The 16,150-nt window shown below is 38.7% G+C and overlaps 1 protein-coding gene across 1 annotated transcript in view; it reads right to left on the reverse strand.

The window, feature by feature from the left end:
- Window positions 1-297: 297 nt before the first annotated feature.
- vps37d (VPS37D subunit of ESCRT-I) overlaps window positions 298-16,150 on the reverse strand; it is a 42,087-nt gene continuing 26,234 nt past the window's right edge. Inside the window, exons 3-4 of the mRNA XM_062433721.1 lie at window positions 12,043-12,125; window positions 298-1,346 (exon numbers count right to left, since the gene is read on the reverse strand). Of these exons, the coding sequence (XP_062289705.1) occupies window positions 801-1,346; window positions 12,043-12,125 (629 nt within the window). The 3' untranslated portion in view covers window positions 298-800. The remainder of the gene's footprint in view (window positions 1,347-12,042; window positions 12,126-16,150) is intronic.

Here is a 16,150-nt window from a genome sequence, read left to right on the forward strand (position 1 = left end):
ACAGTGGCTGCTTTAGAAAAAAGGAGAAGCAGCTCTTCAAACTGCACACAGTAAACAAGAAGCTTTTGAAGTCAGCCATTTAAAATAGGATTTACATGAATAAATAAATCACTCACTTGATGCGAGGAGCAAACAACACCGTCCATGAAAATGAAATCCCCCCCCCCCAAAAAAAAAAAAAAAGGCAGAGGATGTTTTTTTTCCTTTCTCGTTGTTTTTTTTGGAGAGAGAGTAATCATATATGACACCGCTGATAATATTGACAAGTTATAGTTTGGGTATTATTAATAAATATATATCACCAGTTTAAACTCTGCAGTGTTCATGATCTTGGGAAAATATGAATGTCTTATTTAGATGGATTAAAAAATGAGTTTATATTAAAACATCACTTCATTGTGATGACTCTCTCTCTCTCCTAACTTGTATGAATGAATAATGAGATCCTGTTTTTTTTTTAAATGTAGTTCTGTGGTCGTAGATGTGCTTCACCACCCTGTGCTTCACAAGCATCAGTGTAACAAAAAACAAACATGAAAAATAGAATTAAAAAAAAGATAAAAAATAAAAAATAAATCTTGCATGTTCTTCCTTCCGGTTCCTGTCGTTTGCCGCCTTTCTATCTCTGCTCTGCTCGTGTTTGGTGTGTCATGGATGGAGAACGGAAAAACGGACGTTAGCAGTGCTGCCAGTGGTTCCCACGTCTTGGAAGACCTCTCAAACCGGCTTTTCATCATCCTCCTTTTCCTCCTCTTCCTCCTGCCTTCTCCTTTTCCCGCCTCCTCAGCTGGTTTTAAGCTTTATCGATACGGTGGCTCAGGCTGTTGAGGATTCGGCCTGTAAAGCTGCTGCACTCGCACCGGCCGCCCGTTAACTGGCCAGCCGCCTGGTAACTGTCCGATGACCCTGAGGCCGACCGGCTGGCCGTGTCCCGGGAGCTGGGTGCTCGGGCTGAGGATGTGGGTCTGTCCCATCTGGGGCTCGGACGTGGGCGTACTACTTTGAAGGCTTGGAGCCGAGGCGGGGGGAGAAACGGGGTAATGAGGGAGGAGGATGGCCGGCGTGAGGCCGTAGCGTACCTGGAACACTCTAAGAGGTCCTTGTGCTACGAAGCCATTCGGCCGCTGAGGCTCATGTGGCTGCTCCGAGTCCTTCTTCACCTCGGGGATCTTGCTCGTCGGCTCCTCCGCTCTCTTGCTTTTGCTCGGCTGCCGCTTGGCTTGGGCGACATCCTGCATCTTTTCCGCTTGAGCCCGGCGGATGTGATACGTCTTCCTGGAGCTTTGGAAGGAGTCCATGAATTCATCCAGGCTTACGTTCCCCTCCATGAACTTCTCCAGCAGCTCCTGTGAAGCGGGGGCAGACAAATAAACCAACATTAGCAGGCAGGACAACACACAAAGGGAGGTCCGACTGCGGGGAACCGTTCAAACAAACTCCTATGAGTAGAAAAAAGAGGATTTAATAAACTCGGGGGGATGTTTACCCATGAACTTTGGCATAGTTTGTCAGCTGAAATATCTCACTTCAAGAACATTTTACAAAGCTAACAATGGTTGCTAACAATGTGCTGCAACTGTTACATTTGGCAATGCTTGAAAAGCCCTGTGATCAGCGTCTGTATGTGTTCCCAGGATGTGAGAAACGGAGTCTGGGCCTCGTCTGGTTGTGCAGAAACATTGAGGACAGCAGTTACAGTTGTGAAGTAATCATCACAGACATCCGGCGGGTTCCCACAGCGAGCGATATGTGATCAAGTTTCCCCTTTTTGTCACTGTACATTTTTTAATAGCTTTTGGCACAGAAACAAGCTCTCATAGTTTATGTTTTCAAGCTAAATGGAAGAATAAACGTCTAAATTACTGGAAGTCACAATAAAAAGGGGGTGTGATGGTTTAAATAAGTTTGGTTTGTATCTTAAAACAGACATTAAAGACACAAAAGTAGGGCTGCAACTAACAATTATTTTCATAATTGGTTAAACTATTGATAATCCACTGAATTAATCATTTAGTTGTTTTGTGTTTTCAGTAAAAGGTGAAATATGTTGATCGCTGTCTTCCCAAAAAAAAAAAAAAAACACCCGAAATGCACATTTGGTTTAAGATTCCAACTGGATTTCTTACAGTTTCGTCTCATTTCAGACGCTCAAATCTGATGCTCAAATCTGACCTCAAAGTGTCTTTTGTGTCGCATTGTGAGTAACATCAAATCCAGAGCTTTCCACAACACAAAGAATAACAGATGGTGGACCGACGCTTTGTTCTCTGTAACCTTTTACATTTATTATTAATGTTAATGTTGTAGTCATTTTTATTTAATCTGTCTGATTTCTCTTTATTGTGTAAAGCACTTTAAATCAACCATGTTGTGTTTAAAGTGCTTTACAAACAAAGTTGAAGTTGAATCGTCTGCTGGCACTTTTGAGTATCTATGTTGTTACCACGGCAACCGATGCAGATAGGTTGGCAAAAAGCCTATAAAAACACAATCACATCTCTTTTTGGTTCCTCTAGACATCAGTTTACATAATATGACAGGAAAAGAATTAAGTAATACTGTATGCAACACAAGTTAACACTTTTTAATCATATTTAAATGTCTTTTGTGCTGCTTTTACATCCTGTCTTGCTGTCACACCTTTACAATGACTCTTTACAGCAGATATATTGTCAGTTTCTCTGCACATTTCCAGGTTCCAGACTAAAAATCAAAAGGTATTATTCACATATTTGGTCGTTTAATTAAATCCTGCATGTTCATATAAGCGCAGACTGGGAAGTTATAGCGCTTCATGTCTGTTTAGATGCATGTCAGCTCTCTGCAGTAACCTGATTTTCTCAAGATGTTGTGTAAAAAAAAGGAGAAGAGGTTTTCATAAAATTGGAGGGATTAGAAAAATCTGGTTAACACGGCTACGTTTCTGTCAGTGGAGCCTGATTTCATGGTCATGTATATGCGAAACTGTGTATCTAACCAGGTTTCTGCATTTTAAAAAAAAAAGAAAGAAGTCTGTGCATAGCAACGACTTCAGAAAGGGGAAGGTATCTCCATGACATCACTGTGGTGAGATGAAAGGAAAGATCATTACACTCCGCTCTGCATCCCTGCATTTAATTCAAAGTCAGACTCAAACCGACACAAAGCTCTTTATTTTAAAAAAAAAGAAGAAAAAAGCCTGGACACGTTTGCAGTGTGAAGATGAAATACTGTACAAGCTGTTCTGTCACCGTGGACCTCGTCTCTTCTTAACTGCTGTCAGTTCAAATGTACCAAAAAAACTAACAAAAAACAGTGACCAGGTTAGTGCATGTGAGAGAAAAAATAAGGTTGAATAATCGTGATACTCGAGAAATTAAGCTGTTTAAACGGGATTCCTCTTTGTGTTAATCAGACTGCTAAATTAAATCTTTTAGATCGAGCTGCAACATTAACTTGACTAATCGGCAGCTATTTTGGTAACCAATTCATCGCTTTAAGTCATCTTTTAGAGAAAAATAGCCAAAATAATCCAAAAAACTGTGTTCTGTAAACTAAACATAGACAAGCAAAAAAGCTGAACAATTAATCAAAATGATTGACAATTTCATCAAAATCGTTATACGGCCAGTTGCAATGATCAAATCACAGGAGGTGATATTTGTCTTGTATATGTTTATTTGCTGCTACCTTACACAAAGGCTGCTCAGATGGTGCAACTTTGCATTTCTTTTAGATTTGTTTAGTGTTTGTTTGTTTGTCTTTTATCTTATTTATTGAGACAAAGCATCACAAAATGTCATTGTACTGCTGGTATAATGACAATAATGTTCATTCATTTGCTGTTGTTTTCTTGTATTTTAATTTCTCTCTGTAAAGCACTTTGAGTTACATCCCTTGTATGAAAGGTGCTCTATAAATAAAGTTCATTATTATTATTGTGACTATTATTATTATTCCCTTTCGTATCTCAAAACATATCACATTTGCTATATCAGATATGTTTTCACAATCGTTCAGCCCTAATAGCTGCTATTGAGTTTACTGTTGACCGACCAATTGCTTAATAGACTGTTAGACGAGTAACCTGGTTTCTCTCGGTGACCTCGTTTTCTTCTGTGCATGAAAAACAAACTGACTGATGCAGACCTGCTCATCTTATTGTGTCTGTAAATTTGAGGTAGTTTGGTTTAAAATATACGAATACTCACATTTACAAAATACACGTCACAAAGATTTGTTGACTGTAATTGATTCAAAAGATAAAAGATGGTTTTATTCTCTCTACAAATTCTATTAATAACTGAGTCCGTATACTTGTACTTAACATGCATATTATGTACATGACTTTCATTTGTAAGAAATCAAAACAATATGTTGAAACAGCTGGGTGCTGTAGTTTGTAACAAATGTAAATGTAGGAGAAAAATACTGCAGCACATTTGTTGGGGACTACTTTCAGCGGCAGATTAATACATATTTGGTGCTTTCATTGATAAATGCACTACAGTGATTGTGTTCATTATGATTCAGGAACATGTGGCTCACTGATGTATTTTTAGACAATAACGGAGGGTGACAGCAGCGATGAAGAACATATATCAGGGTTTGGACACGGACACACGGACACACACACAAACTCTACTTCTAAGTCAATTCTTTATTGGTTTTGGTGAAAAGTCCAAAATATGACCATCATTTAAGAAAATTTAGCTTTGGAGTTTTTAAATCTGTTTGCAGATGTTTGCTGCATTGTAAATTCTCATAGTCCCATTCGCCGCCCCTCCATTAACAGGACTCATCATTGAGAGCCCATGACATGAATGACATGCTGGACTTTTTGTGGTTTATTTCCTGTCCTCCCACTGTGCACTTTCAGGCTCGTCCATCTGGCCCAGGCGCCATTTAAATAACCATGTTACAGTGAATGCATCGGTCTTATTGGCCACACTGACACGATATAAAAACAGCTGTTACAGGCGAAGCTTAACTTTAATTTTGTCTGGAGAAAACAAACATTGCAGCGTTTTGTTAATAAAAAAGAAGTAGAAAGGCCACAGCTGAATGTGGAGTTATATTAAACTTTAAAAATAGCATGTTTGTGTAATTCAGTGTGTACGACGATCAGGGTTGCGTAGGTTACAGATTACTAGTTACTCTATTTACCAATTTCTTAATCAAAGTAATGTAACTTATTACATTTGATTACTTTTTGATTCAGCTGTTAGGGTAAGTGTACTCATACTGATATGATTTATAAGGGAGATCATTTCTTATAAAGTATGATTTATCTCTCATTTGAAAATGTATTCATTAGTTCATGTAGATTTTGGAATATAAAAATGTAAGAGAAGAACATTGGTTGCTTTTATAAAATCTTCTATGGTAGTAAATTAAACATTTTGGGTAATTTTTTCTACCATTTCATTTCAATATTTTACCTTTTGGCATTCTGAGTTTATTTATTATTTATTTATTATATTCCTACTCCCCTTTTTCTTCTCCATTGTAACTAGTCCATTAAAATGTTTTCTTCCAATCTTAAGGTGGTATTCAAAATGTGCTTTTTATCGTGAGAGTGAGTATATAAGTGTAAATCCTTGCTTATATTGTGTTAGTATATGTGTTGGTATATATTCATTCTGTTGTTGTAGCTTGGCTGTTTGGTATTTTACCCTAAAAATTACACAGTATCATCAGTTTAGCTCCTTTTATTATGTACAGCAATGTTTCTATTAGTTTTTATAATGAAACTGAAGCGTGTGAGTGACTTATACGAGCACAGGAGACAAAAACAAGTTAAAATTGTGTTTTCTTCTTCAGATATCGGTTCATGTCGATACCTGAAAAGGAATCTTCCGTATAAAAAAGGATGCTTGTTTGACTTTAGGCAACAGAAGAAGAGACTGTTGGTCAGACTCTTCGAAGGCAGAAGCCAACACAAAAAAACCCACTCTTTTCTTCCTCTTTTTCCACATTGTAATGATCACAGCACCACGACTGTGAAAACATCCGAACTATGAGAGATGTTTTGTATTTCTGCGTCAATGCTGCTGCAGAACAATCATGAAAAATCAAGATGTTTTTTTTCTTTTCCTTCCCCCCACTGAGCCAATAATGACCGTCTGCAGTCTTAATTTGGAACGACCAAGATCAGAGGAGATAGTTACAGAGACATTAGAGAGATATATTTGATTTGTGTCTAGTTGACGCCAGGCTGCTTGGATTCATCTCAAAACAACAAATTATCACGAGTAAAACATAAATACGATGGTGACCAGAAAAGGAAATGGTCTGAAATGTTTAGCTCATTCAGAAGTTGTTTTTTTTATCTCATGTTGATGATCATCCAGCAGTACGATCGCGTGCTTCTGCAGGTCATCTGAAGAAATACACAGAAGAGCTCTCACGGTTCTTCACTGTGGATTATGATCTAATATTGTTGCAGATTACTGTATTTATTACTAGTTTTCATCAGAAACATCATAATAACAATGACTTTTCAATAGAAACCAGATGAGCTGTTAGCAAAAAGCAGTTCCCAGCGTCTTCCTCACATACTCGCTGGCTGTATTTCAGAGCTATTTGATTATAATTTACCTGTTAATGATTCGATTCGATTACTCAAAGCATCTCAACTTATCACATCCACATTTTTCTATATTACTGCATGGCTAATTGTTCATGAATTGCTACAAGAAGTCAGATAAATACTAAATACTAAGAAAATGTATTGTCTTGTTTTTCTTGCTCCTGCCTCATTGGCACAAACCGAGTGTGATCTTTTCTCCTTGTTAGAGCACAAAGCAATGAATGAATGTCAATATTTAACATATAATATTTATATTTTATAATATTGATAATATTTTCCAATTTTATTCTTGTGAAGCACTTTGCGAATTTTATTTCTGCTATACTAAATACATGTATTATTATTATAAAACAAGTTGCAAACTTAAATAAATAAATTGTAGGCCTGGTATGAGACTAACAAACTGACGGTGGAGTGTGATTTTCCCCCCCTAGTTAGAGCACATAAAAAAGTTGTCTAGATATACTTGGAGCGATGTCGCAGCGCTGACTCTGAGTGTGTGAGATGTTTATTAATGCAGCGGATGGATCGGAGGGACGGACAGCTGCTGAGCACTGGGAGCAGAGCCGGAGCTCCGGGACAAATAACACCCGCGAGTCACAGTGGATTCTGCTCTGATCTGGAGCTTTTTTACTGGCGGCGGGAGAGAGTTTAAAGTTTATTTTTTTATATATTTTGAGCGGCAGCAGCAGTGAGTGCTCTGTCCGTCTCCGTGGCTACTGGCTCGGTGATGAGAGAGATGCACTCATATCGATATCGGATATGCCCAAGGGGACAAAATTGACCCGGTTTGGTCTGACTGTTTATAAAGCATAATGGTATAAATTATCACCCAATTCTGTGTTGGACCTTTTTAGCCAACTTCATTCCAACTTATTGCCACAGGTTTTACACATATTTTTTGGAAATGATGGTCAATAGGCCTCAATTAAATGAAATGATACCTCATTTTTTAAGGTTAACACGTGTTGTCCTCCCGGGTCAAAATTGTCCCAAGGAGAACAGAGGGATTAAATGTTTTATTTTATGTTGTATGTGAGGTTACGCTGTATGTGTATGGAGTATGTCGTGTTTTTCTGGTTGCATGTGGTATTGTCATGCTTATTGTGTACTTGTGAGAAATTCGTGTCGAAGGATAGTTGCTTACGGGGAATCTAAATGAATAAACAAAACTTATAAAAAGAGCCAGACTAATAAAGACATGCTGATTGATTTTTAGAAGTTAAAAAACCCCACACACTCTCTATCAGACTGCCACAGCAGACAATCAGCCCAACCGGTCGAGGCAGATGGCCGACCACCTAGAGTTCGGTTCCGCCTGAGGTTTATTCACATTAAAAGGGAGTTTTTCCTTGCTGCTGTCGCCAAGTGCTTGCTCATGGGGGAATGTTGGGTCTCTTTAAATTAAATTAAAGAGTGCAGACTAGATCTTCTCTGTGTGAACAGTACTTTGAGATTACTTTTGTTGTGATTTGACGCTACATAAGTAAAGATTGAGTGATAGACAACAATTATATTGTTAAAAGCTACAAATGCTTGGGCACAATAATGGACGATAAATTGCAGCCATCCACTGCAGAGCACAAAAAAGATTAGTTTTAATGAGGAGGCTGAACTCTTTTAATGTGGACTCTGTTTTAATAAATCGTTTATTGAACCACTTTAAACTCTTGTCCTGATCTGTTGGTTTTTGTCTAATTAAGGCGAGAAGAAAGACAAAGCTACAGAAAGCGAGTAATGTAAGTCCATCTCCATTCTGGTTGGACCATCCAACCACACACAACTTTTTTTTTTCACCAGGAGTTCCACCTTCTGCCCTCTGGGTGGAGATACAGGGTCTCTAGACTCCTTTCCTGCCATCAATAATTAACTACAGTCGACCTTTTCGCCCTCCTTGCTTGGACAAGAAAGATTTATTGAATTGAATTGGTTAAACCCACATAAACACCTACACACAGAGAGATTCTCTTCAATTCTTTCATCATGAGTTGGACTAGAATAAGCGAACATGTCCATCTTCAACATGCATCATAATTTTACTTTTACATCTTCTAAATTTCCTCAACAAGTTATTTTAACCAAACAGTGTAAGAACGTAATAAGTCTCATAAATGCAGCTGAGGTTTTCATTTAGCACGTGGTTGGTGTTGTTTAATCAATCAGTTGAAAGCCGCTTTAATGACAGAGTCGTGGAGGCATCGATTGGAGCCATGTGAGGCGGTGGGGAGGTGATGTGAGGAGGTGTGGAGAGGGGAGGTGAAGTAGGGGGGAGGTGTGCTCCTGCTGCACGGATCAATCCGAGCCTGGAGCGGCAGTGTGGGTTTCATCTGTGAGTAAGACTCCTTTCACTGTCTAGATTAAAGCTAAAAGAACATGCAGGGGTTTAAAACAAGGCAGATTATAAATGCATGAAGAAGTGAGAAGTTGAAGTTAATTTACTGGTATTTTGAGCCATAAACCATATGATCTGTTAAAATATAAAAGACAGTTTTATTCTGCAGGTTCACTTCCTGACAGTATATACCAAAAAAGATTAAGGCTTAAGATTTTTATTTTCATTATCAATGAAATGATACCATCATCTACTGATCATTATCTGGCTTAGACGTTTAATTATCTGGTTTATTAAATGTTTAAAAAGTGTCATTCACAATTTCCTCGAGGCCGCTGTGACGTCTCCAGTCTGTTTTTTTCAAATATATCTGATCAACTGTCCAGATGCTAAATACAGTATATGTGTTATATATGTTGATAAAAAGTGCAAAAAAAGCGCTGGAAACTGAGTAATATTTGTCTTTTTTTTCCCTAGAGAAATGACAAACAATTAACTGATTATAAAAATGATTAGTGATTAATTTTTTTTTATGTCAATCAACTATGTGTTGCAGCTCAGACAGGATTATATATTTTAATCCAACAGAAATCACAAATGTCAGCTGTTTTTGCAGCCACAAATCATCAAAATGATGCTCCTTTAACCTCGCAGGACGTTTAACTGCAGCTTACGAGGACAGACAGCGTGCAGTGAAGAATGAGGATGACAGCAGTTAGCATCTAAACTGACTAGTTGAGTCTCTGTCTAGCCTCGAAAACTGTCTTTAGCTGTGTTCTCACTGTGCGAGGAGGATGCAAAACTAAATATATCCATGGTGATAAGGAGAATAGAAAGTTGTGTGGGTTTTGTAAACACCACTTTTAATGCTTGTTGGGTGCTAGGTTTCCATATAAACACAGACTGCCATTATGGTTGGGGACAGAGTCATTTACTTTCTGCAGTCTCCACTCAGGACGAGCACAGTGAGGAATGGAGGCAAATACCCACTTAGCCAATGTGACATGAATAACGTCTTAGCTGCTAATGTGAAGTGTGGCAATACTGAGGTAAAAAAAAATTATCAAGGTCATGTCTATGTATCAAATGGTAAGTCGATATATAGACATGATGATGCTGATAATTACATTAGTGTGCGATAGGTCGATGATTATTGTGACAGGCCTATTTGTCTGTGATATACACATATAGACATTGAAACTGTAATGAAAGGTGGAGTATTGCAGGTATTTTTAGTCAATGTGACTACCAACAGATAATTTCCACTGTCTTTTTTTGCTGAGACATGGCTAGACGCTCTGATCGATGTGTCTGCACATGCACTGCTGACGCTTCATGTGTGTCCACACCTTTATACTCTGTTTGGGTGCTATATAAAGTAAATGTTTCATCTGTGTGATGAGTAAATCTCCATAAATGGTTTTCCTTTTTTCTTTAATTGAGTGAGAAAATGAATGTTTTGAATGCAGCCTTAAACAGTATAATCTCCATGGGCTGACTGAGCAGGTAATTACAACTGGAGGATTTTCTCTGAGAAAAACAAATTAAATCAAAAATAAATATTACAACAGATACAATACAATAAAACACAATAAAGATGCTGTTGTCCTAAAATATCTACAGCGCCCACAGAAGAAGGCCCACTGATTGCCTTTTTTCAACATGAATTAGACGAGTGAGTGTTGCCGCTTGTCGTGTCTGTACACGCATGTTGTGATGAGTTATTCAACACGAGCCTACAGGTGAATGTCAGCGAGCACACGCAGCTGAACATGTTCACCCTTACACACTGTTCAGGGTCATAAAAAGAGCAGTCAAAACACCCTCAACACCTTAAATTTGACGAACTCTCCTAATGTGACCCCTGAGAGCGGTAAAAACACCATATACACATTTCTTTTAGCTGGACTTTACCCAATGTGACCCACAGAATACAAAAATAAAAATAAAATGCATCTTTTAAAAAAAAACGTGTGCAGCCTTCATCTGTCAATCATCTGTTTTAAGTCCCTTCATAAAAACATACTTGAACTGCTCTTGAAGTTGTGTTTCAAAAACTCCATGATACTCTAAAATCTGAGTGCAGGATTGAACAGTATGCGGAGGGATTTCTGTAGCTGAAGTTGCTCTCAGACGTCGGTGGACTGCTGACTATGTGTGTGTGTGTGTGTGTGTTTGTGTGTGTTGCATAGTCAGATTTGTGATGACTGCGTGGTTCGGAAACCTTCCCGTCTCATCAAAATCAAAAAGTTGTCACATCTGGTTCAGAGAGATCATTACAGTCTCCGGTCCCTCTCTTTCTCTATCTTTGACCGGTGTGAACAGATAAAGAGGATCCTACAGAAGATACACAGCTCAGCGGTGGAAGCTCAAACCTTTTTGGTCCTTTATCAGCTGGAATGTAAAATAAAAGCTTAAAATAAATAGGAGGTTACAGCAAGCGCGGACGATAAGTTCAATGTGGTTTGTTGCCCTTCAGGAGGAATCATTTCTGTTGTCTGTTGTTTGGATGGATGATGACAGACACATTTTTGTCTAGCCTTTGTTTGTATTTGTCTGTATTTTTTTACTCTAAAGTTTTTTTCCCCTTAACAAGTGCATCAATATTAGGTGTCAAATCCTGAGTGGTTACCAGTTTCAGTGTCATTAAAGTGCTTGTTTGTGAGCCAGGAACACAGTTTTGTTTCAATGATTCTCGTCACAGAAAAAGCTTGTTCATAAAAGAGAAAAGAGAAAAGAAAAAGTAACTCTGGGGTTAAAATGGTAAGATATACTGATAAAATATGTCCAAGCCCACTGAGGCAACTTTATCATTAAAATCTGAATCACATTGCAAGTCAATTATCTCAAGTTAGAGCTCAAGCCTTGACTGTGAATAGTGGGTGAAAACCGGCGAGAATAGCAGCGCTTTTTATTAAAAATTGCATTTACTTTACTGCTATTTTCATGCTTTGCAGAGCTATCCAGTGGTGGCACTGTAGGTTTGACACCCCTGATCTAAAGTATATAAGTATATTGTGCCTTGAGAGATCAGATTGGACAGACATCTCTCCAGTCTTTCCAAGAATCACACACATCAGTATGGCAGAGCGATGAAGGCTCGTTGTGTTTGATTCCCGGCGAGAACAACAAGTTTTACCTCTGAATGCTCCTCTGCACGATTCACCTCTTCCTGCAGGAGGTTCTGCGCTGTCTGCAGGCTGCGCCTCAGGCCACGAGACTCTGCAACGACAAAGAAACATCAGTGATGCATGCGGAGGGAAGAAGAGGAGGAGGAGAGGAGAGGAGGTATGACTTCACTGGAGCTGGAAAGGGAACTCCAGTAACCAAGAAACCGCGGTAGAGAAAATTACTTTCCAAATCACAAAGAGCCTTTAGGGTATGTGCTGATGAGGAGATGGTGGTGATGGGGTGGACAGTTTTTGGCTAGAAAAAAGGGAAAACGGGGGCTGTAAATATTAAACTTTGAGCTATTTTAGGACGCTGGTCTTAGTTCGGTTTGACCACGAAACTGAAATCCATCTCAGAGTCTCATTTTTACCATCTGACTGTATTACTTTCTTAAGATTTTTTTTTTTTCATTTCTCCCGTTTGCACTCAATAAAAACCTATGAAAGTTCAACTAAACAATAAATATGGATGAATGTTTTTATTACATCTTCCCAGCTCTTTTTTTTTTTTTGACATCATTCCTCACCACGAATCCCTGAGAGGTTAGTGTTCATGAGCAGACACACACACACACACACTCTCAGGTCATATTTGAATTATTTATGACTGTGTCAATACAATAAAACAATGTAGGGAGCCTGATCAAAAACATGTGAGCAGCAGCTCAGTAAGACCCAGCATCAGATTTAATCTGCCACACAACATTCAAACCTGCTCATATCAAACATTAGATCAGGAACAAGCGAGCGGTGACATGATGAGTGGGGAGATATTTTTCTGACACCGCGATACAAAATGTCAAATTGAAGAAGACACAAACTGAAAGCCTCTCATTTTTCCTTTAAAAAAGGGTAATTCCACTCTTTTTAAAAATAGCTTTTTCACATCATTTCTAATAATCTTACATCGACTTGTAAGTGCATTTCAAGTACATTTCAAGGCTCTGAGGATAATTCTGCATTTTTTTTATTGTCTTACTAGTTTTGGTGATCATTTTTAATACTGTGAAACAAACAAAGAACATAATATGTGTTGAGATCTGGAAAAATTCAGGCGAGAAACATCTGCAGTCAGATAAGGCTGTAAACAAACCTGAAAAAACATTTTTTATTTGAAACTGAAAGCTGTGAAATGTGAGATATTGTTAATAATCTCTCATCGCACAGGAAGCTGCTGCTGCGTTTATGCTTGTTGTTTGTTTAGATGCTTTCCTGTTATTAGATGTAAAGTCAGATATATCAGAGTGTTAAAAAAAAAAGACCCCAGTCACAGATATGACTTCAAAAAAAAAAGAGAAGAAAAAAGTTGGAAACTGGTATTTGCAGCACCTAACATGTACAGAAGGTTTGAAGTCGAACCAGGAATTCAAGGGTGAAGTTGTTATAAGCCACAGAAATTAAACAAAAGTTACAAAAATGTGACTGAAAAAAAAGTCCTTAAATCCTTAAAGCCCTGAATTGTTCTAACAAATTATATTTATTTAAGAGTGCTTCCTGAGGAGGTGATGTCAGTTAACTTTAAAATATCTTTCTTTATGATGGAAATTATATACATATTAAAATAAGCCCACATGAACCACAACGTCCCCGATTCACATCTGGACGGGGATCTTTGTTGCATGTCATTTCACATCTCTCTTTATCCTCTCATTTCCTGCCATCTCTCTCTACTGTTGGCTGTCTAACAAAAGACATAAAATGTAAACCTAACCCCCCACCCTAACCCCCCCAAAAAAGATCTGAAAATATTAAACATGGCAAGTATGTCATTATCAACTAAGCGAAACGATGGCCAAAACTACAAAAATAGAACCTAAGTTATAATAAGAGGGACTTTATCCCTTTAAGATCTGGCTCTTTTGTGGATTTCTGGTGGTTTTAGCTTTGAGATTTGTTCATTTTATAATGACAAAAAGAACAAAACTACTATTTGACTATAAGACACCAATGCCAAGTTAGTAACACTATATTTCCCTTTATTTAGCGTTAATATTCAGCATATAAACATTTATTAAATGGTTGATAATGCGCTTTAACTTAGTTGTAAGCAGAGTTTATTCATGTATTTATCAACAACTATAACTCCTCCTGTGGGCATCAATAACTGATGATTATATAATAAAACAGTTATATTAATATATAATAAGTCTTAATAGGAGAAATAGTTGACAAATTCTGTAGATTAATAAACGTTTAAGAGTCCTTATATCAGCTTACAACTACATTATAGTGTTTTATGAACCATTAAACCTTGTAAAATGCTAAATATGAGGACTTAAAAAGTGAATTGTGACCTCTGTGATGGATAAGAAGCAGAAATGGGCACGGCCAAGCCTGACAAATATCTCTGATGCTCACACGGCATGTGTTCGCCTCCTGGGGATCGCGGTCGCTCATCATTACAGACAGGCTTGACCAAGCTGACTGCAAAGTGTGTCTTGTCCCTCCAAGAGACGCTGTGCCATGCCACACAACTTACCCCGTCTCCACACACCCCCTCCACAAGTCAGACAGGGTTCAGTAGAGACTAGGGGGGGGGGGCAAATAAAGGTCATAGTAATGACTCTAATACCTCTAACTCCCCCCCCCCCGAGGGAAATCTCCACCCCCCCCACCATCTCAGCAGATAGAACGAAAACGGACAATGTGTTCGGGCAAGTTTTGTACGCCTTGCATTTCCAGTCAAGACCATCTCGTTAAACGTTCCCTGCTTGTCACTGAAGTACGTTAATGCAGCTTGGCAGTCGAATCATTCACCCAGATCTTTACAGATAAAGTCGGAAGGAACGGCAGGGGAAAAAAAACCATTACAGCTTCAATAATGTCCTCTGCTTTGATGCTGGATGCCTCTGCTCTCTATTACGCCGTCACTTTAGCATCAATAATCTATCGCCAATTTTTAGGCCACTGTTTGTGTAGTTGTAGTAAAACACAAGCATGCATTAAACATTAAAGAAGTGGCATTGCTCATGACCGCAGATGTTGCAGATGGAGGAAGGGGGCTTGGGGCAGGGGTGTAATGAGAGGTGACAGCCAGGCAAACAAATACTCCTACAGCAGCTGTATGTGACCTACATTTTAGAGAGGTGGTGGAGAGTGCCAGAGGGTGGGAGAGAGGGAGGGAGAGACAGGAGGGGTGGGGGGGGGAGTGGACCTGCAGGCCAATGCTGTGCACGAGTGAATGGTGGCAGTTACGGGGTAACACATTTCATGGGAGGAGGTGATATGAGATGATTGGGGAGGGGGATTCGAGGCACTCTCACTGCGGATGCCATCGAGAAAAAAAGAAAAAAAAAGAAACAAGGCTTTAAGCTGCTGTGAGAAAAACTGTTTTCTTTCTGGGTTTTTTTTCTTTCTTTTTTAACGCTTCCAAGATTTAGACTCAAAAAAACACAAAAGATAAAAAGATCCTTTGCTGTCAGGGCTCCTCGACTCTGAAATAACTTTCCTGAGGAGTTCAAGCCTTTGCTCTTAAATCACTTTTCAGAGCAGCTTTACAGTGATTTATTTATATAATTTTGTGTTTTAACTCCTCTTTTTTGTTTTCAATCATCGCACGTTAATGGGAAGGACTCATGCTGCTTAAATAAAGATTATCATTATTATTATTATTAACTTCACAAACGTAACATTAAAGGATAAACTCAGTACTTCATCTTATTGTTCAGTAAGACAGAGTAGCACGGCCCCTCTAGCGGCCTCTCGAGAAGCCTTGATGGTTATTAAATGCTCACGGAACAAAACTTTTTGGATGGAAAATAACATGATGACAGATTTATCCTCGTTTTCCCTACTTTCATGGAGTTTATGAATATCCACAGTAAATTTCATGTAAAAAAAATTGGGAGATGCGTCCAGAGCGGCCGTCTGAGTTGATGGAAACACACACGATTAAAAATAAAAATACAATCAACTCTAATTTATTGTGAATCATCATGTTTGGAAGCAGCCGGATGAGCAGATGGACTAAGCTGTCATGGCCTCCTGTTGGCCCTGCTGTTAAACGGTCAGTTCCTCCAAATTACGGGGAGACATACTTTCCCACTTACCCCTCGTGGCGTCTGTCCATGCATATCG

Source organism: Scomber scombrus, chromosome 14 (genome assembly GCF_963691925.1).
Source record: "Scomber scombrus chromosome 14, fScoSco1.1, whole genome shotgun sequence".
Lineage (NCBI taxonomy): Eukaryota > Metazoa > Chordata > Actinopteri > Scombriformes > Scombridae > Scomber > Scomber scombrus.